We start from the raw sequence: 25123 nt of genomic DNA, 5'->3' as shown, positions 1-25123 counted from the left end.
CTGATTAACTGGGAGTAATGCAAAAAGGGTTGCAACTGCCCCTAGTCTCCCCTACTTAATTACGTCAAAAGAGGGAAATATTTGGGTTGTATGTGGCCCATGAACTGAAATGTGTGGTTTAGAGAACCGGCCTACAGGTTTTGTTTGAACCCAAAATGACCACAATATAAACCGATTTCTGACTTTATTTCAACAATCTATAACATGTTATTAATTCTTGGTTGATTTAAAGTCTCCAAATAAATCCAATTAAACGCTCGGGTCCTGTCGTTACATATTCCCAATATGCTCAAATCCATATGTATCTGGCAGTGATCTTATTTCCGTTAAGGCTGTGTTAAGTGCGCTTTAATCTCCTCCCACCTGCCTGGTAAGGTTGCGCGCTCCCGGTGAGTTTTATAGCAACTGTTGCCCAGTGAAGCAGCGCCATAGTCACCGTAGTCCTGGCGACTGTAACCCACCAACAACAACCTCTCGCTCCATCATTACCACCTCCTCCACCATCCTCATCTCATCAACCAGTCCACAGCTCAGGTTTGGATACATTTTTTTTCACTATTTTTAGCCTGAATTTAACCCCTCTCTCGCTTCGAGGAATAAATTGGTGAAGGAGATATTAATGCTATGGTTAATGTTTTGTCTGCTGCTGAATGAAGGCTCGGTGAATAGCTGGGGTAGTTTGCTAGCGAGGGTGTTTCTTTGTGACGTGGTAGCCTGCTTGCTAACGTTGCCTGTAGATACCCACAGCTGTGAGAGGTCCTGCTCGCTAGCACAAGCTAGCTATGTGCCCTCACCGGGTGCTACTTGGTGGCTAAAACTCACCCAGATGTGCCTAGTGTGACAGAGAACGTGTTTTCCGTGTTACTCGTGTGTTTAAACTTGCCATAGTGAGTGGTAGCATAGGTCTGAGCTAGTCACTGATGCTAGCTGGTCAGCTGGAGCAGGAGCAGGTGTCTGTTGTTGCTAGGTTGCTAACGCCAGCGTTGCCTTCTTACAATGCCTGTTGGTAGCCCATATTTTGGCTAATGTTACGGTGATATAGCAAGTTTGTGTTTCAAAAATCTTGTTCATGATACAAAATCACTCACGTCGATCAGCATTGGAAAGTGCTTTGAGCTACACTGGCACACAGTAACTGCTATTGACAATAGCTAAGCCATTACTTTCCCTTTTGTCTTAGGGAGCAAGATAGCTTCGCTAGCTTTCCATCTGCCCTCTTTGTGGCATCAGATGGCTGTGATAAGCTATCTGATAACAAGGCGAAGTTTTGTAGTGGAAAAAACACCTGCCCGATTAGCATTAAAATCATGATACTACCCATTTTATCAGGGATCATTTCGGTTTTCTGCATTGCACATTCTGCAGCTGGGCTGGTAACGTCAATACTCATCCACCCCTTCTGTAATACAGGTATATTCCAGATTATTAAACAGTTAAACGATTACATTTTCTATTTTTACTATATTTGTATGTGTATATCCCAGGGTGCTCAAGAAAGGGAAGGTGGAGTGCGTTAAATCCAGCATATCTCTAGAGAATGGATGTCTAGTTGTTAGTTAACAGTTTAATATTGTGCTAGATTGATTTTAGGCTCACTTGCATTGGGAATAACTATTAAATGTCAAATACTCTATAGTCCCTTCCTCACTACAGAATTGTAAACTCGCATTTTAGCATATTACAGCTTCACAATTAATAGAAATAATATCAAAATCGCAATATTGAAATCACAGAATCTGCAATTTTTTGATGAAAAAAAAAGTGTGCAACAAAATAGCATTATAAAGGAGTACTGTAGTGCTGCAGAGATGCCCTGACCTTCAAATCTTGTTCTCCAGAAAATGTTTTTGTTTGGTCCATACTTGGGGTGTTAGAAAACATTGAATATTGCTGTATTATATTTTGTGATACTGTATCAATTCTCAAAATATGGTATCATGATATAAAGATACATGCACAGGTTCTTGGCAGTGGCTAATTTTGTGTTTTGTTTAAACCACTGACTGCTAGATAGCATTGTTGTTACCTTTTTTGTTGTTGTTTTTAAATTAAAAAGTAAACTTTTTAAAAAAAAAACTCAAATGTAATACATATGTTGGTTTATTTTTACACAATGACACTTCCAAAAATTAAATTAAAAAATAGTAATATATCATCTTGCTTTCTTACTTTTTGATCGCAATATGTTGAATCGTAACCCCTGTGTATTGATATGTATCATATCCTCAATTTCTTGTGAATGCACAGCCCTAGTCCATACAGCAACAAATGTGTCTTCCTCAATAGTTTTTTTTTCTCAGTAAAAATTAAAATTAGGATGCAGAAACCATGCCGACCACTCCCCACTTCCCACGAATCATATCACCATCCAAAAATCTGTCAAAATAATTGCTTCTTCTTTTTTTCACCATATCATGCAGCCCTATAGAATTCCTTAATCCTACAGTCCGGTCATATGTAAGTAGAGACTTGGTTTCTAAATGTTGCATCACAATTATTCTTGAGTCCATTGGGTCTCCTGTGCAGCTGCGACCTCTGATTCCCGTTGAGAACAGGTGTGTGTGTGTGTGTGTGTGTGTGTGTGTGTGTGTGTGTGTGTGTGTGTGTGTGTAGAAGTGGGTGGCGGATAAGTGCATAAGTGGTGGGACTCTTGCCCATCCAAGCCTTTATTTCTGTCCACTACAGAAAAGGTATTTGGCAGTATATAAAAACTTGATTGTTAATTGTCATCCTTAGATGTTGGTTTAATTGACTGATTTTTATAAGCTATGAACCATGAATCTATAACTACTGATTGATCTCTTTTATTTGCATGTCATGCACTCACAGTGTCCAACTCTCATAAATTTATAAGAGATAAGTTTAAATGCCCAGTCTGTATGCATTTATTACAAAATTACAATTCATTTTACAACTCAGTCTGTAAAAAAAAAAAAAAAAAAAAAAAAACTCAGGCTTTTCATAATCATCTAGCCAAAAGAAGTCAACATAAGTGGAGGACATTTTAGAAAAAAGAACACCCTGTATGTCCTCAACAGGACAGGACAGCAAAACAAAAAATGAACCTCATTCTCAATTTCACCTCGCTCACACAACAAACAAAGCCTGTCCACCTCTGGAGTGGTGTCAAACCTGCTGGCCTTTACGGCAAATGGTAATGTTCCTGAACATAACCATGCACATGGGATTCATTGTCTTTTGTTTAAAGTACTACAGGAAGACAGTAAGTTTGTGTTTTTGTTTATACAATCTATCAACAGACCATTTTTCTCTATATATGAGAAACATTTTGCTTGTGGAATGTGAATGACAGATCATTCAAATAAAATAAGGATTTCAAGTCATTATTAGGTCTTGTGTGTGAGCAAAAACTTTTTTTATTGATATGCAAGTGACAGAGTCAGAGCAACTCTAACCAATTACTTCAAAATACCAAGGGTGCAATTTTCACACAAACTGTAGATGAAGCCCAAAATAATGTTAATATATTAATCTGTTGGCATATACAACCCAAAATAGGCCATGCACAGACACCCCCGCACACACACAAAACAGGATGTTGGGAACTGCTAGTTATCAGATCATGTTTCGACTTTACCTGTTGTCCTGTAGCACAGAAATAGTACCATGCCACCTGCTGCCTGGATCCTGTTACATTTCCAATCACTTAAAGAGGGGCTGATTAATTCAATTATTCACTCATCCATTTTCATGGCTTAGCAGAATGCAGCATGTTTGGTTTGTTATTTTCTCTCAGCCTGCCAGAAATAAGGTATATTGTTGGTGAAAAGGGAGACTTAAAGGTCCTTTTTCATTTTTTTCCCCTTCCTAAACCCACATCTGACAATTAGGATGACATTTCTGCTTGCAACAGTCCTTGTATGACCCAAAATCAGATTAAATGCTGAATCCAAGCTTTGTTACTTTGACTTATTTTTATTATTGTGGCCTGACCAACAGTATCCTATATTTTGATGCAGAGTTTTTGACTTCAAAATCAACATCAGCAGTCCTTAATAGCACAAGTCAGACCCAGTTTTCATTATAATCTGAAAATCCAACTCCTAAACAAACAGCACTTTGCATAACCCTACACACACACACACACACACACACACACACACACACACACACACACACACACACACTCTTCAGCTCCCAATTACATCTTCCTCCACCTGTTTTCCTGCTGTATTACCACCTGATCATGTTCCTGTCTTTCCTTGGTTTATGTGTGTATGTTTGTGTGTGACTGGGAAAGATTTTGGGTACTTTTCAGCCATGTTTATCTGTTCTTATTTCTTTACTTACATTTGTTAGACTCCACCCTTATTATACATGATCATTAGTGAAGCAAATGATGGTTCGGTGTATTTTCTGGTAGCTATTACGATGATGTGAACCTTGCACTCGTCTTTACTCTTTGTTGCTTCTTGTAATGTTAGGAAGGGAGGAACTGAGGGAAGAAAACGCAGGGCAAAATGTTGCCCTCCTTGGTGGCTTTTGTTCCTCTGTGTCTTTGTAGGGCTTGCACTTGCTCAGTGGAGCACAGTATTTAAGTGGGCCACAAGGGAGTGCCTGAATGATGAGGCAGGAGGTGTGTTTTTGTGTGTGTATATGAGTGTGTGTGTGTGTGTTTTTGTGGAGGGGGTTGGGGTGAGGCAAAAAGAGTGTGTTGTGATGCAGGGGCTCCTTCCCTCGATTAGGTGGGCTCAGTCATGGGCTGTGTACTTTAGCTTTCCAACCACGCTGTGGAATATGTCTGTATTCTCTCCTCACAAGTCCTTTTTTTAGCATTGGGATATAGTGAGCTTCAGGCTGCAGTTTGACTGTGCCAGTGCAGTTTGACATTTTTATCACTTTGGTAGCCTGCATCCAGTGGCTTTCACACATCAGGGTAAAGGAGTTGCATGTGTATCACAGTGTAAGCCTATCTTAATCACATCTTTTTTTTTAACCTCTTTAACTCTGATGGATTCAGTAAAACCATCTTTATATGGGGAAGGTGTGTAGCAAAATGCATTGTTCGAACCCACAGAACCAGCAAAACTTTTCTAATGTAGATCTCAAAGCGTTCAATTTTTAAAAAAAAAGATGTGTAAAATGATTCTGGTGCTGATGATGCTGATGATGGTTTTAACTCAAAATTAATGTCTTATAACTTCACTGAAATGTTGGGACAAGCAAACTGCGTGTGGTGCTGTCGTGCAGTCTAGAAAGAAAGACCAGTTTTGATTTAAGCAATCTTAAGGTGGCACTGAAAAGGAAAATCCTGATTTTTAAAAGGTTAATAGATCATCATAGTTTACAGGGCTGTTTGAAGTTGCAGGATATAAATATTTGAACTGGATAGTCGTTTACTTTTCCATGAGCCAAACTGCCGCATGTCTCGCAACAGCCTGCTGACATTGTCTGACAGTGATAGTATATACACACATCCCCCTCCCCAAGGTGTTGAAAATAGTCATGCTGAAGCAGAAGGCTTGGCGTTAATGAATCTCAGTGTATGCTTAAAGAAAATGCATATTTTTTCCTGATGCTTTACTATTCCTCCTAACTCGCAGTGTGCCAGAAGAGACTGACTCAGCTTTGTAGTTCAACTTTGAGGTTAGTCACCCCGGCCCTGAAACAGATAAAGTGATAGCCTTCATCCAGAGAAACAAGCCTGTAAGATATTGAAGATAAAGAAAAAGGGAAGGGGCGGGCTGTCCCTGGAGAGAGTCGAAGCTGTTAGGAGACCCGGCTTAATTAACCAAGAGAGGCTTGTTCATGGAAACTGTGATGGGGAGGAGTTGGCCTGCCCCTGGAAGGAATGGGAGATGGTAGCCTTACTATTATTAACTCACAAACACAGGTTCACCATCAGTGTCTCTTCATGCACTCATCTTTCAAAACAGTTCACTAAAGGCTTAATTAGTGAATATTGTAGACATGGTCTTAAATCTCTGATGCAATATAGCTCTTTTATTAGAAGGAATGACACTATCTCATAAAAATACTTAAAAAGTAGTTATTCCTAGCACCTTTTCTTAGTGTTGGTCTAGGACTTCAACTCTCAAAAAACGCTAAACCTGTAAAAATGGGGACTGGCAGAGCAGCGAGAAGCAGCATCTATTTGGAGTTTGTTAAATATTAACTTGTTTTATGGCTGTGAACATGGAGACAAGACCATGTGGCACTGATGCATGAGGCTCTTTCAGTACATTGAGTACCACAAGGCAGAAACAGGTGCTTGGGAAGAGTTGCTCTTGAGCAGCTTTAGTAGCATTGATTTGGGTAAAACTGACAAGAGTCTATGGTGAAAGCTCATGTTTTATGCCTGGATTGCTATCTCATTTAGGCAGATTTTGTGTTCATACCTAACTAAAGGTTTTGTCATGTAATATAATAGGTTCATCTCTTTGTTATTAAATGCAATTTGTTGTAGACACATATTAAAAATGTGTTTTTCAGGAAGAAAACCCCTGGGTCACAAATATACTATTTAATGGCAGCAATATGTTGAATGTTTTCTTTGTGAAAATCAAATCAATGTCACAGTGATTCGGTCTATGTTTGTTGAGCTTTTAGAAGTTGAGGTCACTGATTTTATGATTATGTCACTAGTTGTGATAAAATAAGACAAGAAAAAGAAAAAAGTGGCCTTTTGCCTATTGTGAATTATAATTCTGTTTTCAGCAATAACCAGAAGAATACAAACCTATAACAGTAATTAGATTATTTAAGTGAGTTATCAATTTTTGATGCTGCATGAGTGTTGGCACAGTGCTGCATGAGTGTTGGCTCAGTGGTATATTAAGATTGTCACGTTGTTTATAATTAGTTGTAAAGTTGCTTTACCAGTTAAACCTGTCGGGTGACAGTTCTTGGTTTTCAGTATCTGTCTACAGTAAGATTGTGTTTTCTCTGTCTTATTTAGGCGCCATGCAGACCCCTGAAGCAGGCGCTGACTCCACTTCCACTGTCCCTCTTCAGACCACCGTGCCTGTCCAGCCTACCGGCTCCACCCAGCAGGTGCCTGTCCAGCAACAGGTACATTCATCCTGTCTGTGTGTATATTGTGTCTGAACAGCACTGTGTGTGATTTAAGTCAGTTAAATAACTGTTTTGCAACTCTTGCAATTTGTCTCATCAGGCCCAGACTGTTCAACAGGTTCAGCATGTTTACCCAGCACAGGTGCAGTATGTGGAGGAAAACAGTGGCGTCTACACCAATGGCAACATGTGAGTCAATCTGTTACCCAGCTCTGCTCTTATACCACTCCACAAATATTAGCGCTACATCCCTGCAGCCTGTTCTTTCTCCTCTCAAGTCTCTTCACACCATCATTCATGTCACAAGCACATGATGTTGGAGGGAGTGCCTTCGTTTTTTTGTGTTTGTTTTCTTTTCTGAGGGTTGTGCAGTGGTCTGTTTGATTGTGCTCAGTCACCTGAACATGACCAGAAGTAGGCCTGGATTTTAAGTGCTGATGCTACGACAGGGTCTCCTGGGTCTGAGGAATGGGGTTACACATACCACTAATGAACCCGAGCTGTGTTTGTTTTGCTGTGATAGACACATAGACTTACATCAGTGCACCAGACACAAGCTGACATACTGTGTGACCTCAGCCACTGGTGGAAACGCTCATGTAAAGGGCAACGTCAGTGCTCAGAAATACAAAGTCATACATCCACCAAACAGCTGGAGGCAGGAACTGACTACCAGGTTTGTGCCAACATAATGTACGATAGGGTCAAAGGGTCACCCAAGTCTCATACAAAAACACATTTTTAAGGTTTGCAAATATAAGGAGTGTGTATTTTCACCTGGGTGACATGACAACTATTCAGTATTTTACACCTGCCCCAGTTGTTTGGCTAAAAATCAACAAAGACTCTGTAGAGAAGAGATTGTGGTGGATGAATGAGGTAAACACAGGACTCTACCATAGAAGACTGGGGTTTGAGTCCTGTTTGGAACAAGAAGTCACAGTGTGACTTTTTAAATTTTAAGTCAGTTCAATTTTATGTGTATTGCGCCAAATCATAACAAAGTTACATCAAGGTATTTTTCAATTAGAGCAGGTCTAGACCATCCTCTTTATAAAGCCAATCGTTCCCACCAAGAGTAAGCACTGAGGCAACTGTGTGAGAAAAAACTTTTAACAGACAGAAACCTTGAATGATCAAGGCTCTTTATTAAGGGTGGGGGCCACGCATCGGAATCAGAAAGAAAGTGGGGGAACTTATCTTTATTATTTCAAATTTATAGTCTTTTTTAAAATATATATATATATATATATATATATATTATTTTCAGTTTTTAGTCATAGTTTAGCTAGGTTTGGTAAACAAAACTGCTTGGTTTGTCTCTGCTATGCAGATGTAAATAGCCACACTGGCTGTGTACATGCAATTAGCATTGTTGACTACTGACACCTGAGTGTCAGTCTCTTTCAGGCTAGTTGATATACACGTGGGTGTAAATAGCCTCACTGACTATTCCATTTCAGGTGCAAATGGAATTGTTGGTTACGGACACCTGGGTGCTAATAGCACCTGCAATAAATACTTGGTGTTACTTTGAAAACTAAGCAACCACTGACCATTAAAATGATAATACATTTTGGACTGTTCTCATTATGATAATGATTGACAATATTGACTTACTAAGTTTTTTTTATTTTTATTTATTTTTGTCATTTTCATTTTTCAACTGCAGTTTTGATAGGTTTAGGAAACAAAACAGCTTGGCTTGTCACTGCCATATGAGTATATATAGCCTCAGTGGCTACTTACACCCTGGGTGCAAATAGCATTGTTGGCTACAGATACCTGGCTGCAAGTAGCACCTGCCATAAATATTTGATGTTACTTTGAAAATTGACCATTAAAAATGATAATACATTTTGGACTGCCCTCACTGTGATAATTATTGACTGTATTTGACTTTATAATTGTTGTCTATAGGCTAAAGATAATTTAAACAAAACTTTATTCTAAGAGAGGTTTGTTTTTCACATCTGTTTGGGCACATTGACTGACTGCTAAACTCTCTTCCGAACAGAAGAACCTACTCGTACTCAGAGCCGCAGCTGTATAGCCAGAACAGTGGAGGGAGCTACTTCGACACACAGGGCAGCTCGTCACAAGTGTCCACCGTGGTGACATCTCATGGCATGACCAACAATGGAGGAGGGGGCAGTGGAGGAATGAGCATGAATCTGGCGGGGGGTCAGGTAATCAGCAGCAGTCCTGGAGCTTACATCATGGACAACGCTGGACCCCACCCTGCCACCCAGACCGCGCGAGCTTCCCCAGCTACTGTAAGTACACAGCACTCACTGACTGTGGCCCCTCAGCTGCCTTTGCCTGCCTGCATTTGTGTGTTTGTTGATAGACCATTTGACTAGTAACTTCTGCCTCTTCCCTGTTTACATCCACTAGACTCTAGACTCTTCATATTAACATAGATGCTCTGTTTCTGTCAGACTTAATGATCTATGCACTTGTTGGATCCAAAATGTAGGACGCTATTCTCAATATTTGTGTCATGTTTTCAAAATTTCAGCATACTAGATATATTTATGTCACGTTATAGAGAAACAACTTTTCTGTGCACCTCCTCCATGATTGTGTATGGTGTGTATTATCCCTGGAGATTATGTGTGCTGCGTAGGCTGGGCCTGAGTCTCTCTAGTGATCTGGCAGCATTGTTCACATTGTAACCCTTAATATTTAATGTTCAACTAATGTGGGGCTTTCTTTACATCCCCGATCTCATCTGTCTGTTATTCCCACTCTTTGGTGTAGAAAAAGGAGGGAGTAAAACCTGACAGACAGTTTTATTAAGGTGGGAAGGCTGTTTTGGGAATGTCTCTCTGGAGAACCAAAGCTCCACAGACTCATCCGCTCCTCATAAGAGTCCTGCACTGGACAAAGTGCTTTGCTCTTTTGCTATAATCTGAGCGCCCCATTTGACATTTTCATATAGTTCACCATAATGACCCTTTCTGGCAGGAATGTAATGGTGATGCTTGTTGACTGAAATTACGTGATGTGGATGTCAGTCATGGCAGAGAATTAAAACATTCAATAATGGCTAAGTAAAGGAGAAATCCTTTTTATTGTAATCAGAATGTGTGCACAGGAGTTTTAACAGCTTAACCAAAATAATGGCTCATGCATGTCTAGCCTAAGTGATGTACTTGACAAGATAAATGGGCCCCAGACATGGGCATTACTCTGGTATTCAATCCCAGTTATTTGCTCAATATTTTCCAGGGCTGTAATCAACAAAATAAAATCTTTGTCAACTAAAATTCTACTTACTCATCAACTAATCAATCGGTCGATGGGGGGGAAATAATGTGCATTATCTCTGGATTAACTAAGCCAGCCTGGTACCTGGCAGCCTAAATAAGTGCTAATCAAAGTTACACATCTCTGCCAAGCAAATGAATTCCTGCAGTTTTCATATGTAGCTGTATCATTACCTTTAGGGCATGTCTATCAAGTAAATTTACATACAGTAACAACACAAGGACACACACACCAGCGACAAGGATCACAGAGCAGAACCGGCTGGTTTCCATTTAAATTAACCCTTCTTATGGCACAAAGTCACTTGAAAAAACAGTTAGGGTTATCTGATCTCCTACTCTCGTTATTAAGTTAGTTTCAGATGAGGCTTAACATTCAAACAGTTTCTCTTGACCGTCCCTCAGTATTATAACATTGTCAAACATCACCCCAGCCTGTGGCATTACAGGCACATTAGCTGCGCAACATGCTAATGCCAATTTCAACATGATCACCTTGGAAATAAACACTAAAACAACATAAAACACATACAGTTTCGAGTTTGAAGTTGGGTCACAAACAGGTGACACTGATCTAGCACTGAGCTTGATCTATTAGCGGCCGGTGTTGATTGCTTTTCAAAGCTTTTCGACAGAGTAAAATCCATGTCATCAAAAAGAAACTTTTTAACAACTCAGCTCTTCTGTCATCTGAGGCTGGGGGCCGATGTAATGATATTTGCTGGTACTTTGGGAGCCAAGTAAATGTTCAAAATAAAATTCATCAGGTCCCTCTGACTCCCCCAGAAATATCAGCATATGAAGCGCTTTTCTCCTATGAAAGTAACACCAACGACTGTCCAGCCAGTGAGAATTTGGTTGGACAAGAGCATGTTGACCAGCTACCTAGAGGGTGTCAGCCCTAATAATTTCACATGTATGGCATTAAAACATGTATCAAAAGCAACAAAAAGTCCCAGAGTTTTGAATTGGTATTGGACAGTACTGGTGCTGATAAACGACGCCAATGATATCAAATTGAAACACAACACTAATTTGCTAGAAATGCACAAGAAAAATTTGCAGTCACTAGTAACAAAACAAATGTCAATACCCAGTTAGACTTCACTCTGAAGCGCGAACCAGCTGTTCAGCATAACTCTCAGGTTGACGTGCAGGTGTTAGAAAATCCATCTTGGCACACTGCCCTAGTCTTTTGTTTTTGTAATCGAGTCTGGCATTTCCTCTGCACCTGACAGTTGTTATGAGTGGATCTGAGCTGGTGGAATCTTGAAGAGTTGTGTGTCTGCCAGCTATCCACAGTTGATGTACTTAGTTGAGCCTGTGTCCCCAAAGCTTTTCCTTAAATGACAGATAGTCCTGCTCTGCTTGGGTTTAGTGGTGCTTGCTTTGGGATCCTTTCTAGATTCTCTTTATTTTTGCTAGTGGCCACTAATGTGTCTACATCAACTCTTTATTTTTCTCTTGCTTTTGTTTTTATTTCCCCCTCTTACATTTTGTTGTCCTGTGCTTCATGGTTTATCAGATTGAAATGGCGATTGAGACGCTCCAAAAATCTGAGGGTTTATCCAGTCAGAGAAGCTCGCTGCTCAACAGCCATGTAAGTTGCTTTTACTAATGCTTGCCCTTGACCTTTGCTAGACTCACTCTCTTGCTCTTCTGCCTCTCTCAACTCTCTGTACATTTGAGTTTGATTTGGTGCTTGCTGTTTTTGTTGCCGTTTTAATTGTAACTATTGCTTTAAATTCACTGGCTGCTATAGAACTGCTTTTGCAGAGGTGTAACACTGCAGCATCAAGATTATAGACGGTCTGCAGTCTTTCCACACACTTTGTCAGAGTGTGAATCTCTTGAGTAAAGAGCATGTATTCCCTTGTAGCTCCAGTGGCTGCTGGACAATTACGAGACAGCAGAGGGCGTAAGTCTACCACGATCCACCCTCTACAATCATTATCTGCGCCACTGCCAGGAGCAGAAACTGGACCCTGTAAATGCAGCCTCTTTTGGCAAACTCATCCGCTCCATCTTCATGGGACTCCGTACAAGGCGCCTTGGGACAAGGTTATTATTTTAGTATTTTTTTTCTATTTTCTTTGTCATGGTTAAGGAAAAGTTGTCAGATTTTCAACTAATGGCAGTATGCTTGGCTTCTCTTACCGTTTGTTATCCACTTAAACTCTGATCTACTAAAAGCCTCATTGGTTCATCTTTTCTGTCCCTCTCCTAGTTCATGTGTACTTTTCTTAAACCTCACACTGAGTATGCTTACAGGCGCACTAGTTTTCTGTCACTCAATATGACAGTATTTCAAATTTGATACAGGTCATGTAAATGGCATATTTCATTTGCATATACTGACTTTGGTCTTATTCTGAATGTAGCATTTTCTGAATATGTGCAGTATGCCAGTATTATTATTATTATATAAAGTCCACATTTCTGTTTAGGACTAACACCTACTTTTAAACATTATGAAAGACTTGAATACCATTTTTTTTTTTTGATATGCGCAACTAGAGTGGCATTATTAATTAATTAATCGATTATTAAATTAATTACCAAATGTTTGGATAACCAATTAATCCGTTTGAGTAATTATTTCAGAAAAAAATCAGCTGGATCAATCAAGAAAATAATGAATAGATTAATCAACAGTGAAAATACTCCTTGCTGCAGTCCTTATCGCAATGCTGGCCTTTTCAAGAAGGCGGTTGAGCAAATGAAAGATGGAGGCTCATTTGTACGGTTGAACAAGTCCAAAGAATTAAAATGGCTCAAATGACTCCAGCCATTACACTTTTCCATAATCAGAGCATGCACAACTGTGTACTTGGTAACATTAATGGAATATTCATTAGTCATATAAACAGCTTAGTAGGAATATTGTCTTTGTCAGAATAAGTGCAAAAACTGGAATATTTTGTGCATCTAAATGTAGTCATTTGAGACTCTTAATGTTTGATCACGTTTGCTTTTTTTTTCTTGCAGAGGAAACTCTAAATATCATTACTATGGAATACGTGTGAAACCAGATTCCCCGCTCAACAGACTCCAAGAAGACATGCAGTACATGGCCCTCAGACAGCAACCTGTTCAGCAGAAACAGAGGTAACACAGGCAGCTAGTAATGCATACAGACATGATGCAGTACATGCTGTGACGCAAGTCTTATAGATAATGAAGTGAGCCGTTTGATTTCAGGTTCAAGCCAGTGCAGAAGTTTGACTCCTGCTCTGGGGAGAATTACTCAGGTGGAGGTCAGCCCCATCCTGGTGCAGCAGAGCAGACGGTCATTGCACAGAGCCAACACCACCAGCAGTTCCTTGGTTAGCTGCTTTTCTCTTTTGAATGTCCAAACCAAAAAAAAAACATGCATGCACTGAAATATACTATCCACAGTGGTCATTTAAATTTGTTTTGCCCCAATAGATGCATCACGGGCACTCCCCGACTTTGTAGAACTGGACCTGGGACAGAGCAATACGGAGAACATCAGTCCAGAGGATGTGAAAGCTCTGCAGTCCCTTTACAGAGAGCACTGTGAGGTTAGACCCATTGCATTCTCTTTGTATTCATTGCAAAGTCTCCACTGCTGAACAAAAGCTAAGTAATCCCTTTCAATATTGTAGAATTCATCGATGCAACATCATCAATATAACTATGCAGGCATTGTGACTGTACATTCATCTATTGATCTGCCAGGACTCGCTGCATTTCACCACTCCTTAAATCTATTCCACTTATCTTCTATCAAGATTGTCATTCACTCCTAGAATTGAGTCAATTTTTTTCCCTGCTTACATATATATATATAGTCTTTAGTCTGTCAGTATCAATCATGACAGCAAGTGAGTAGTTTAATCTTACTTAAGCCATTTTTAATGAGAAAAGACTAATAAGACAGAAAATACTAAATAAAGTTTTACAACTTTTGAAGAAGAAAATGTACTCAAAGTTTTGTTTTAGAGTGTGGAAACTTTGAGAAAGGTCATGTGTGCTTATAGTGGCAGAGATTTGTAAATGCCAGCTGCTGGCATTTTGGAACATAATTTTCTCTTCATCTTGTGAAGTTTTCAATCACAGCTCTCTTAATGTCTGAAAACTAAGGATCAGGTCATCCACAGGGTATGGCCAAGACCTTATTGTCTGACAAACAGCTATCCTCCTCCTGATAAAAGGGTCAGTTCAGCTAAATTACAAAACAACATATTTCCTCATGCTCTTGAGTTGTTGGCTAGCCATCTAGATAGTTTGGGAATGATGTACTGAGGCTCTGAGATGACCATGTATGAGTTTTTTGCTGCTATGTCAATACAACTTATAATATCCTGGTTCCTCTGGATAATAACCTTGGTGTTGACAGCTTTCAAAAAGTCTTTTTCTTCCTCATTTAGTGAAAGCTATTCACCACTTTTGGTATCTTTTTTGTTTCAGGCCATCCTGGATGTGGTTGTCAACCTCCAGTTCAGTCTAATTGAGAAGTTGTGGCAGACCTTCTGGCGTTATTCTCCCCCTGACTCTGTAGAGGGAGCCACTGTAACAGAAAACAGGTGAGGTCAAGCTGATGATAATCTACAGTATTGACTGTTGCAAACTGAAAGGCATCTTCCTAAGTCTGGTTTGTTCATTCCTCAGCAGCGTGAGTGAGATTGAAGCACGGCTCCCACGATCACAGCTAGTGGTGCTGTGCAGAAACGAGGCTGTCCTCAAATGGATGAGCACCTGTGACCATCTAATGTACCAGGCCCTTGTGGAGATCCTCATTCCTGATGTCCTGAGACCCATTCCCAGTGAGCCACACTCATGAACCCCTGTCATGTTTACATGTTTGCTGCATTAATTCTTTTAATATCATAATCATTAATTCACTGTTGTTTTTTGTCTTCAGGTGCCTTGACTCAAGCCATTCGCAACTTTGCCAAAAGCCTGGAAGGTTGGCTCAATAATGCCATGAATGCCATTCCACAGAGAATGATCCAGACCAAGGTACACTGAGAGTATTCATACAATGAAAACATCGCCTGTTACTATTCCAAAAATATATAATTAAAGGGACAAGCCAAAATCACCCCTAAAATACATATTTTTCCTCCAAACTGTTGTGCTACTTTGTGCTCCATCTAGACTGTTTTGGTGTGAGTTGGAGAATTTTGGAGATATCAGTTATAGAGATGTCTGCCTTCACTTGAATATAATGGGACTAAATGGCACTCAGCTTGCACTGCTCAAAATGCCAAAGAGACATTGCTGTTGACTTTGTCAAAGGCATTTTCTTTTGGTGCTTTGAGCACCACAAGCCAAGTGTCATTTAATCCCATTATATTTGATAGAAGGCAGACATCTCTACAAAACTCAGCAACTCACACTGAAACTATCTAGATGGATAAATGGCACTACAGGTAAGAGGAAAAATATGTATTTTTGATTTGGGGTGATCTGTCCCTTTAACACTGAAGAGTAATATTTTAGCTATCAGTTTTGAAAGGTATGTAAACTTACGATGTGTAACACCTGGGCTTTTGTGTGTGTTCTCTCCACAGATTGCCGCTGTTAGTGCCTTTGCGCAAACACTGCGCAGATACACATCTCTGAACCACCTGGCTCAAGCGGCCCGAGCTGTGTTGCAAAACACATCACAGATCAACCAGATGCTGAGTGATCTCAACCGTGTTGACTTTGCCAACGTACAGGTCAGAACAGCTCTTTCTGTTTCGATTTTCAGTGATGGTGCTTTTGTTATGTATATGGTATTGTACCTTCCAAAAAGTACTCCTTTTCTGAAGCTACTGCAAGGAAGTTACATATTTTGTTGGTTTTTGAGGCCCCTGTGGACAAAGGAGTAGTGTTTTTACTGTAATTACCACGAATTATAATGTCAAAATTAAAATTGTGTAAATAAAAATCTCCTCTTGCTTCTTTTTACCTGCCTAACATTTTGCCTGGGCAAATGTCAACATAGGCTCGTTTTGTTCAGTTTTACAGAGACTTTTAACTTTTCCTTTGACAGTACAGGCGTGAACCTCCAGTTCTATCTTTATGTTGCTGTATAGGAGCAGGCATCATGGGTGTGCCAGTGTGAGGAGGGAGTGGTTCAGCACTTGGAGCAGGACTTCAAGGCCACACTACAGCAGCAAAGCTCTCTGGAGCAGTGGGCAGCCTGGCTAGAGAATGTGGTCACTCAGGTGCTCAAGCCATACGAGCACCGGCCCAGCTTCCCCAGAGCGGCTCGACAGTTCCTGCTCAAGTGGTCCTTCTACAGGTCTGCAACAAAAATAATAATAACCATATTGAGTACATTGTTTCAAAGAGACAAAAGCCTTACAGTGTTTTTTTTTCATGTCTCCACAGTTCTATGGTGATCAGGGACCTGACCCTGCGCAGTGCTGCCAGCTTTGGTTCCTTCCACCTGATTCGCCTGCTGTATGATGAGTACATGTTTTACCTGGTGGAGCATCGTGTGGCTCAAGCTACTGGAGAGACACCCATTGGTGTCATGGGGGAGGTATAACTGAAGCATCTTGTTTTCATAATAGTTTATAGTGCCACCATGAAACACTACATTATATGATACACTGTTTGTCAGATGTCAGATTTCTGTTGTTTGGTCATTTTCTATAAGAGATGTTTTACCTAAATTACAATTTAGTATCTTTGTCTTTTTTTTTCAGTTCGACAGCCTCAACACTCTGTCTCTCACTAACATCGATAAAGGTATGTGGCAAAATGTATAAAGCGCAATAGCCTGACCACTGTTCTAGAAAAGAGATCCTGTTGTTGACGACTGGTGTAACTGTTTAACAGTAATCACATTTTCCAACTCAAGAGACTTTCTATGTTTTTACAACCAGTTAAATTCAGTGGTCATTTAGGTCAGTACCGGGCAGCTGAATATGTGGTTAATGAGCTGAGACTGATGAGAGATTCTGTGCAAACAAAGAGAAACATTTTTGGCCTCATTACAATCAAATGTGATATCACACAGTGACATACTGTGCCTTTAATATTATTACACTGAGGTATTTGTATTTGTGTATTGAAAGGGATAATTTAGATTATTTTGAAGTGGGGTTGTATGAGGTATGGATAGTTAGTGTATGTATTACAGTAGATGGCAGCCCCCACTTTAGAGAAGCAAAGAGGAGTACCAGTACAGAAGCTAAACAAGTAACTGCTGAGGACAGGGACAGCAACAAAATGTATTTAAGCCACATAAAAACATCAATATCAGTTTAATTGTATGCTGTACCACTTTACCTTGCCACCAGACAGCCTTTTCTGACAGCAAACCATCAACAGCTCTTTTGTTCAACCAGACTCCATTAGCAAAAACTGCAATTTTACCTCACAGACCACAGGAGTTGCGGGTCTACCACTGCTTTGATCTGTTTGTTTGTGCTGTTGTGTGACTAAGATCAGTCCAAACTAACCATTAAAAACACTGAAGTCACATAGTAACAAAAACTAACTAAAAGATGAAGGCATCAGTAGACCAGCAACTCTTGTGTTCTGTGAGGTAAAATGACTGATTTTGCCCATAGAGTTTGGTTGGTTTGGAGAGAGTGATATTTTGCTTATATAACAATGTTTTTTTGTTGGAGAAGGCAGTCCAGTGGCCAGGTTAGTTGCTGAAAATATTGTAAATTTAGCATACACTTAAACTGATATTATGTACATTGCTTAGCTTCCCTTCTTTTCCAAACTGGAGGTACGTCGACAGCCATCTACCGTAGGTAATACACTGACTAAGTACCTCATACAGCCCCACTTCAGATAATCCAGACTATCCCATTAATGTTTTACTCTTTTTTCCCTCCACATTTGAAATAGCCTTAATTGCAGAAAAAATCCTTTGTAGTATTAAATGAAGTCGAATTGACAAAACTGCAATCATCACCTGTAGCAGCAGCAGTGCATATGAGGTACATGTTTCCAGTTAAACATCAATGAACCCATGAACTAAACATCTAGTGAAGAGTCAAGTTCTTAGCTGTGTTCAGTAGTAACATTTTCATGATAACCTTGAGCTATTAAGTCTGCACCACTGTTGATATGTGTTGGTTTCTCCTGTGCAGATGAAGCCAGTGGGATGGACAGTGACTTGGAAGAGGACACGGAGGAGTCCGGGGAACCTCTTGCCAAGCGAGAGAAGTCGGAGCACGAAGTGATCCAGGTGATCCAGGTGGGGGCCCTAGAGGACGGGTCCCACCCTGTGGTAGGGGTTGTCCAGCCAGGTGTCCTCCACTCGCTCCCCCAGCCTCCACAGGACCACAGTGAGCACATCCTAACCCCTTCTGCTGGTACTCCCACCATCCGCCACTGCAGCGCCACAGGCAACACCTATGCCTCCGTTTGAGGGTCTGGGGGCACGGCTGACCTTGTCTGGCCTATTTTTGCTATCTCACTCTCCACATATCTTTCTCTCTGTAAGTCTAGATGTTTCAGTCGCTCTCATGCATTGTCTCTGTCTGCACTCGTGTGGACGTCGCTCTCCCCTCCCCTGGTCTAACCTGGTCTGTGGGAGGGGGTGGGTCTCTTAAATGATGATAGCCGAGATGTGCTGTCCATGTCTGACTGCTTAGATTCTGGATGTGTCGTCGTCCCATAAGTCTTTGCTCTATCACAATGCAGCAGCTGGAGGAGGACTAATTTGACCCGTTAAATGTTTCCTGCCTCTGTCTAAACAGACAGGTTTTATCATGAAGGAAACTCCTTCAAACTACTGATGTCTCAGAGCTCAAATCCATGTCACTAGTCCCAGCAGAGCAAAGTCATCGATTGACTCAAGACCTTCGCCTATTGTAAATATTTTGCTGTACTTTCAATTGGTATTACCCAAAACTCATGGTGCTATCATTGTGTTTCTTTTAATTTCCACTTATCCCTCTTAATTTTAGTATCATTTATGTCAACATGCATTCCAACTGCTGAAAACATTTGGCTGAACAAAAGATTTTGAGTATTGTATGTAGCTAAAAAAACAAAGGGATGACGTTTTACGTGTTTGAAAAAGAATCATGGGGCAGTTTTGTCCATTCTTTTTGAAATTATATAGTAGCCACCCAATGATAACCACTCAGATTTTAGCCACAGAAAAAGAAACCCCTAAAGAAATATCTGTGCTGCTACTTGTGTATATAGAAACGAGATTGAGAAGACCGGCTGTACAAAACCACTTCCTCAATGCTAGCTTTTTCTATGCACTCCGTGCATAACGCTTGCCTTTGTTCATTTTAGATGCTCTGTAGTGTTGTTTACGTGACTTTGAGCTGTAATCTCGAAAACAACTTTTACTGGACAAGCTCCCCTGTTTTTGTTTTTGTTTTTTTTTGTTTTTTTTGCAGTTTCTGTCTTAATGAAATTTAAGTTCACGAAGGACCAAAACCAAACCAACAAGAAGAAGCTGAGAGTGAGCCGTTTTGGGCTCACCCTGAGAGCTGTTTCCTGTCCCACAGTGCCATGTTGCAGAGCAGAAGGAATGTCAGGGATTTAATGTACCTCGGCTTTATCATAGTGCCTTATCCTTAAAAATGCAGCTGTCCTTGTAGTCCTGACTGTGTGCTGTAGAGAGCCCACAGCCCCTCTGCATTGTTCCAGCCACAGATTTTTTGGCTTTTCTGGTGACTCGTGGCTGGATTTGGGCTGGCTCATCAGTGTCGAGACCAAGGGATGCAGGCACAGACTCACACCTGTTGTTTTCTCTGGATCAGCTCTACTTAAGCTTATTATCTGAATCATGGTCTTTAGCCTTGCTCCTGCCCTCACTCTGCCCTCTTGAGGCCTATTCTTGCATTAGCCTTTGTTATCGGGTGAAGTGTGTGTGTGTTTATGTGTGAGTGTGAACACGGATGCATTGGTCTGCACTGTGTTTTTATGTGTGTATATACTGTAAGCCTGTGTGTCTGCGTGCTTGTGTGTGTATGTGTTGGAACACATCCATCAGTCACCCTACCTCAAACCAGTGGTGCCAGCCCTTTTGACGCGTGCAGCACAGTCACCAAACCTTATTGCACACACACCACTGTACTGCACAAATCTCAACGCGATGGAGAAAAACAGCATTGCTTTTTCTCTCACCTCTGATAACATTTACACTTCAGTTTTTAGCCCATAAAAAATGCTTTTCATCCTTTGTTCCCTGTTTAAAGATCATCTTTGTACAGTGGACCAAAAGTAGATATTTTGTGATATTCAAAGAGATATATAGATATATATATGTATAGTATATATAATGATGATACACTACATATATTTGTTGCTTTTTATGTGGTTTGATCTGATTGTTTATATGTGATTGTTTCTTTTGGTAGCTCCTCTGTGATTAGTTCATAGACTGTGAAATGGGGAAAGGCATGGGGACTAACTTCTGATTCATTAGACTACATCGATACTTGAACTGTTATAGCCTTCTATGTCGTGGAGAATATTGAGATTAATCCTCTAAATAGGAACATTTTGTTACTAAAAATGATTTTTATTATTTTTCTTTTCATGTTTGAAATGGTCTGCACCATTGCTCTGCAGAAATGTTTATTTATTGATATTTATTGTGTTTTTTGTTTTGGTTGAGATGCTTGACCCATTACAACATATTATTATGGGTACTGATAATGAATCATGAATTATACCACTACAAAGAGCAGACCTACTGTACAGGAGGACCCGAAGGTTTTTTGAATGTTTTGTTTGTTTTGTTTTCTTTTCAAGTCATGTATGTAGGTTGATTGTGGTAGAAAAAAGGGTCAACACTGTATTTGCTGTATTCTAAGTCCTTTGGGTTCTATCACTACTGAAGAATTCCTTTCAGATACTACAAAACACTGGATTTATGCCATTTGTTTTAGTTGTGCCTGTGTAGATAACATGCTTAGCAGTAAATGAGGGTGGGAAACTGCCAATACTGCGTATCATTGAGGTTACTGGGTCAGAGGACTCTCACCAATGTTCTGTTAAAGGTCCAGTGTGTAAGATTTACAGTGATCTAATGGAAGAAATGACATATAATCATAAGTTGAAGACCCTTCAGTTGACTGCAGCTCCTCCAGTCAAGCAGTGTTTTTTTTCTTTCTTTTTCAGTCAGTGTGCAGTTACAGGATAAAATGGATAGATAGTTACAAAAATGCACAGGAACATTTCAATGAAGAATTATAATTAAGGGGCATCATAAATATAGTTTTATTACCTAGCGCATTTATTTTTTAAAAAATCTGGTGAAACAAGTAATGCGACAGCACGGCAGGCTTTAACCTTTACAAGCAAAGTGTCTAAATTACCACAAAACTAACTGATGGAAGCAGAGAAGAGTGATAAAAATGGAGCACGAATTATGCACACTCAGCCAATTCACTTGAGTGCATCAGCGCACAGCACAAGTGACACTTGTTTGCTTGTGCTTGATTTTGCCACTGACAGACTCAGATTGTTATAACTGTCTGACTTTAAAATACGTTTTGTTTAACCAGAAACAGCTGTCATGTTGCTCTTGTCAAACTAATCATACTCTCTTTGCCAAATTGTAATTTTAAAATTGGCTTTGTCAGCTTCATTCAAGCTAAACAGAAACAAAATAAACTCACCAAAACATCTTGGGTTGTCTTTCCACAGCTCCAAAAAAACAAACTCTGGTTTGGTCAAAATATAAACCTTACTTCATGGCGTGAAGGAGTGTGGCGCATTTAGTGCAGGTGATGCCAGACAGTGGCTGCTGCAACCTGGGCTCCACAGATGCACTTGGATTTATAACTAAACTACAGGACATCACAGCTTACCAAGAAAGACATTAAAACATGAGTCATACTGTTAAAAAAAAAAAAAAAGAACCTTTGAATCTTCATATTGAACAGCCAAGTCTGATTCAACAGGACAGCCCTAGTGTTCAATCTACACCTACAATCTACAGCAGGTACGGGTCCTCTTCCCTGGGGGCCATGTTCCCACAGTAAACGTAAGTAAGTAGAAAGAAGAGACAACCAAACACTGGCTCTAGATTTGGCTTTTCGCGTTCTTTGGGAGTCTCATGGACACCACAAGTTCTCCTACAATCTTGGAAGGACAGGGTTACAAGAGGTGTTTGCAGTCCTCAAGTTCACAACTAGATCCCACTAAATCCTCCACACTGGTCCTTTAAATCATCTCCATGACACCACTGGCAATCTGAAAAGTAAATTCTGGCAACCCTGAAGACACATTCCAGATTAAACCTGCAGTCGCAGTACACATCCCATGCTGCAGCCTTACCCTCATCCTGCTGGAACAGAGTGCACACAAATCTGGCTTTATTATTATGTTGCTTAAGGACAGTTTGACAAGTCTGCAAGAAAAAGGTCAATGAACTTGTTAAAGGCCTGAGGCATTTTGTTTAGTCTGTGACCATAATGAACTCGGCATGATAGATTGCTCCCCGACTCTTGGTATTGAACTGCTGAATACAAGTTGGGAGAACACTGGGAAAGTAATGAAAATGTCCAATAAAAAATGATTCGATACAAAAACTTAAGCCCTAGATCACCTCTTATACTTTCTCCAGAGCTGCACATAAATCTCATAAGAACTACCCCATTCCCAAAAGCTGACTTGACTGACTTCCAACACTCACTGGATTTTTGAGAGTGAAGTTGTAAAAAGTGACAGACACCCAGACCTAAAAAGTTTAAGTCTGTAACTTAAAATTTCAAATCATGCTGTAAATCTGGGTAGTGTGTACCGCTTAGGAATGGAAGGAGGAAGGGATACTTTTTCTTCTTTTACTTTTTCTGTCACTGAATAATTTTGTTAACATATGAATCTCATATGTCACATAAATTAACTACAAATTGTAGATGTAAACTTGTATTATTTTGTGCCTGAAGTGAAAATGGCTTATAAAAATGTTTTCTTTAAATCTTAATCGTGTGCTTTAGGATCATAAGTGCTTTCTGTTCTTGCACGCCTACCATGTGCTGCTAGAAACTGTTTTTGTCAGTTTTGTTTTTTTCCTATTTTATTTTTTACATTAAAGGTACAGTGTGTAAGATTTAGGGAGCTCTGTTTGCAGAATATGACAGGAATTAAGTATAAAATCCATTAACAATAATAATAATAATTATATTCATTAGTATGTTTCCGTTAGTGTAAAATCAATCTGAAATTGTTGTGTTTCGTTACCTTAAAAAGAGCCATTTATATCACAGAAGGTGTTCGGCATGTTGCACCACCATGTTTCTACAGTAGCCCATGACTAGGTCAGAAAAAAAGTGGTATCGGTGCATCTGAAGTAAAAGTGCAAGTATTTACATTTGGGTACTTGCCCATCCCCAGTACAAACATGCATACTTAATAATTCCATTACTGTTCTCACAGCGACGTTAAAAACATTTTTATCAGATACTTTTCACTTTCTAAATGTAACAAATTGTTGCTGGTTCCCGGTGGTTGCATAGCAAACTCCTTGAACTCTGCATCGTGTTAAAGCAGCTACTTTTTGTAAAGTAATATTGGGTGTGGTGGTAGGTTCTGAGTACACGTTATCAATGCATCCCTACCCAGGATGGACAAACTCAACACTGGCTCTAAATGTGTTTTTGCAGCCACTGTAGATTCTCATGCATGCATGGAAGGGGAGGGTGAGGCAAGCAGTATTCTGCTGGTTGCAAACTACAACCTCCCCGTTAGCTAGATGCCACTAAATCTTACACACTCGTCCTTTAAACTCACGTGCCAGACAGCGATTTAGCTTTCTTGCATCTCAAAGCCTGCCTGGTCAACACTGGACTGATGATAATGCTGCCAACACAATTGTACTTTATTTCTTAGTGTCTTTTAAATTGAGATTGTTTTTGTATCAGTTGTTTTGCAAATGAGCCCGTTTCCAACCAGAAAAACGTTAAAAAAAAAGAGAGAGAGACATAAGCTATTCCTTAACCTGTCATAGGAGCGAAAGCTAAGAGATGCCTCTTCACCTGGACAAAACGGCAGCTTCACTGACCCATAGCAGACTCCAGTGCCTTTCATTTCGCCCTGGCCAGAGCAGATGGCCTGGGTGACTATTGGGTCTCTGGTGGGCTACAGATCGAGGCTATCAGAGCAGACATTACATTGCACAGGTGCTGCCACTGAGAAGACAGCCAGGATTGAGGAAGTGAAAAGACCTGTCCTCAGACTGGACTATTTATTATTTACTGGATGTGACACCACACACACACACTCACATGCACACACACACACACACACACACACACACACACAGTCAGTCATACTTAGTAGTTTACACATGGTAGATTATCTGCAGACGGCTTTTTATTGTATAGAACTGGTTAATGAACAAGGAGAGTTACTGTAAGTAAAAATGCTCTCTTCTGACTTGTTTTCTCATGATCGTGATTTCTTTTTGTCAAATGATATTTTCTGAATGCTGTGACCTGTTTGAGATTTGTATTTGGATGTTTTCAAGTGCCATTTGACAGTCTAGTGAGTCGTGGCCATCTGTAGCACGCTCTAATGCAAGCACAAGCATTTGGCAGTGGCATTTGGGGAAGGTTTTTATTTTGATTCACCCTAGACAAAAATATGTATATATCAAAAACTGAAAAAAGGTATATTTATTTGTGTCCTAATTATTTGATTTGTTCTTTTGGTGAACTTTTTATCAAGATATGTTGGCTAAAGTGCTTTTGTGATTTCTTTTTTTTCCTCTTTTTTTGGATAATGTATAGTATCTGATATAATATATACACACAAACTTCATGTGACTTTCTTTTTGTGTGCCATTAAGTTTTTCTTCTCAAATTGGCAAGCAAACCAATGCGTGTAGGGTGATTTGTATTGTGTATTTTACATAAAAA

At 40.0% G+C, this 25123-nt stretch overlaps 1 protein-coding gene across 1 annotated transcript; it reads left to right on the top strand.

Annotated features, from left to right (window-relative positions):
* The first annotated feature begins 419 nt into the window (after positions 1-419).
* On the top strand, positions 420-21320 carry rfx3 (regulatory factor X, 3 (influences HLA class II expression)). The gene is made up of 17 exons (XM_084746361.1): positions 420-534; positions 6920-7032; positions 7136-7224; positions 9053-9311; positions 11833-11907; positions 12187-12368; positions 13296-13415; positions 13509-13633; positions 13737-13852; positions 14742-14857; positions 14943-15097; positions 15196-15293; positions 15848-15997; positions 16358-16566; positions 16656-16809; positions 16976-17018; positions 18380-21320. The coding sequence occupies exons 2-17, from the start codon at positions 6925-6927 to the stop codon at positions 18658-18660; spliced, it is 2280 nt and encodes a 759-aa protein (XP_084602487.1). The 5' UTR covers positions 420-534; positions 6920-6924; the 3' UTR covers positions 18661-21320.
* The last annotated feature ends 3803 nt before the right edge of the window (positions 21321-25123 follow it).

This window comes from Lutjanus erythropterus, chromosome 20, assembly GCF_056507025.1.
Source record: "Lutjanus erythropterus isolate fLutEry1 chromosome 20, fLutEry1.hap2, whole genome shotgun sequence".
Taxonomy (NCBI): domain Eukaryota; kingdom Metazoa; phylum Chordata; class Actinopteri; order Lutjaniformes; family Lutjanidae; genus Lutjanus; species Lutjanus erythropterus.
The sequence above is the reverse complement of the archived record's forward strand: the minus strand, read 5'-3'. Positions and strand labels throughout refer to the sequence as shown.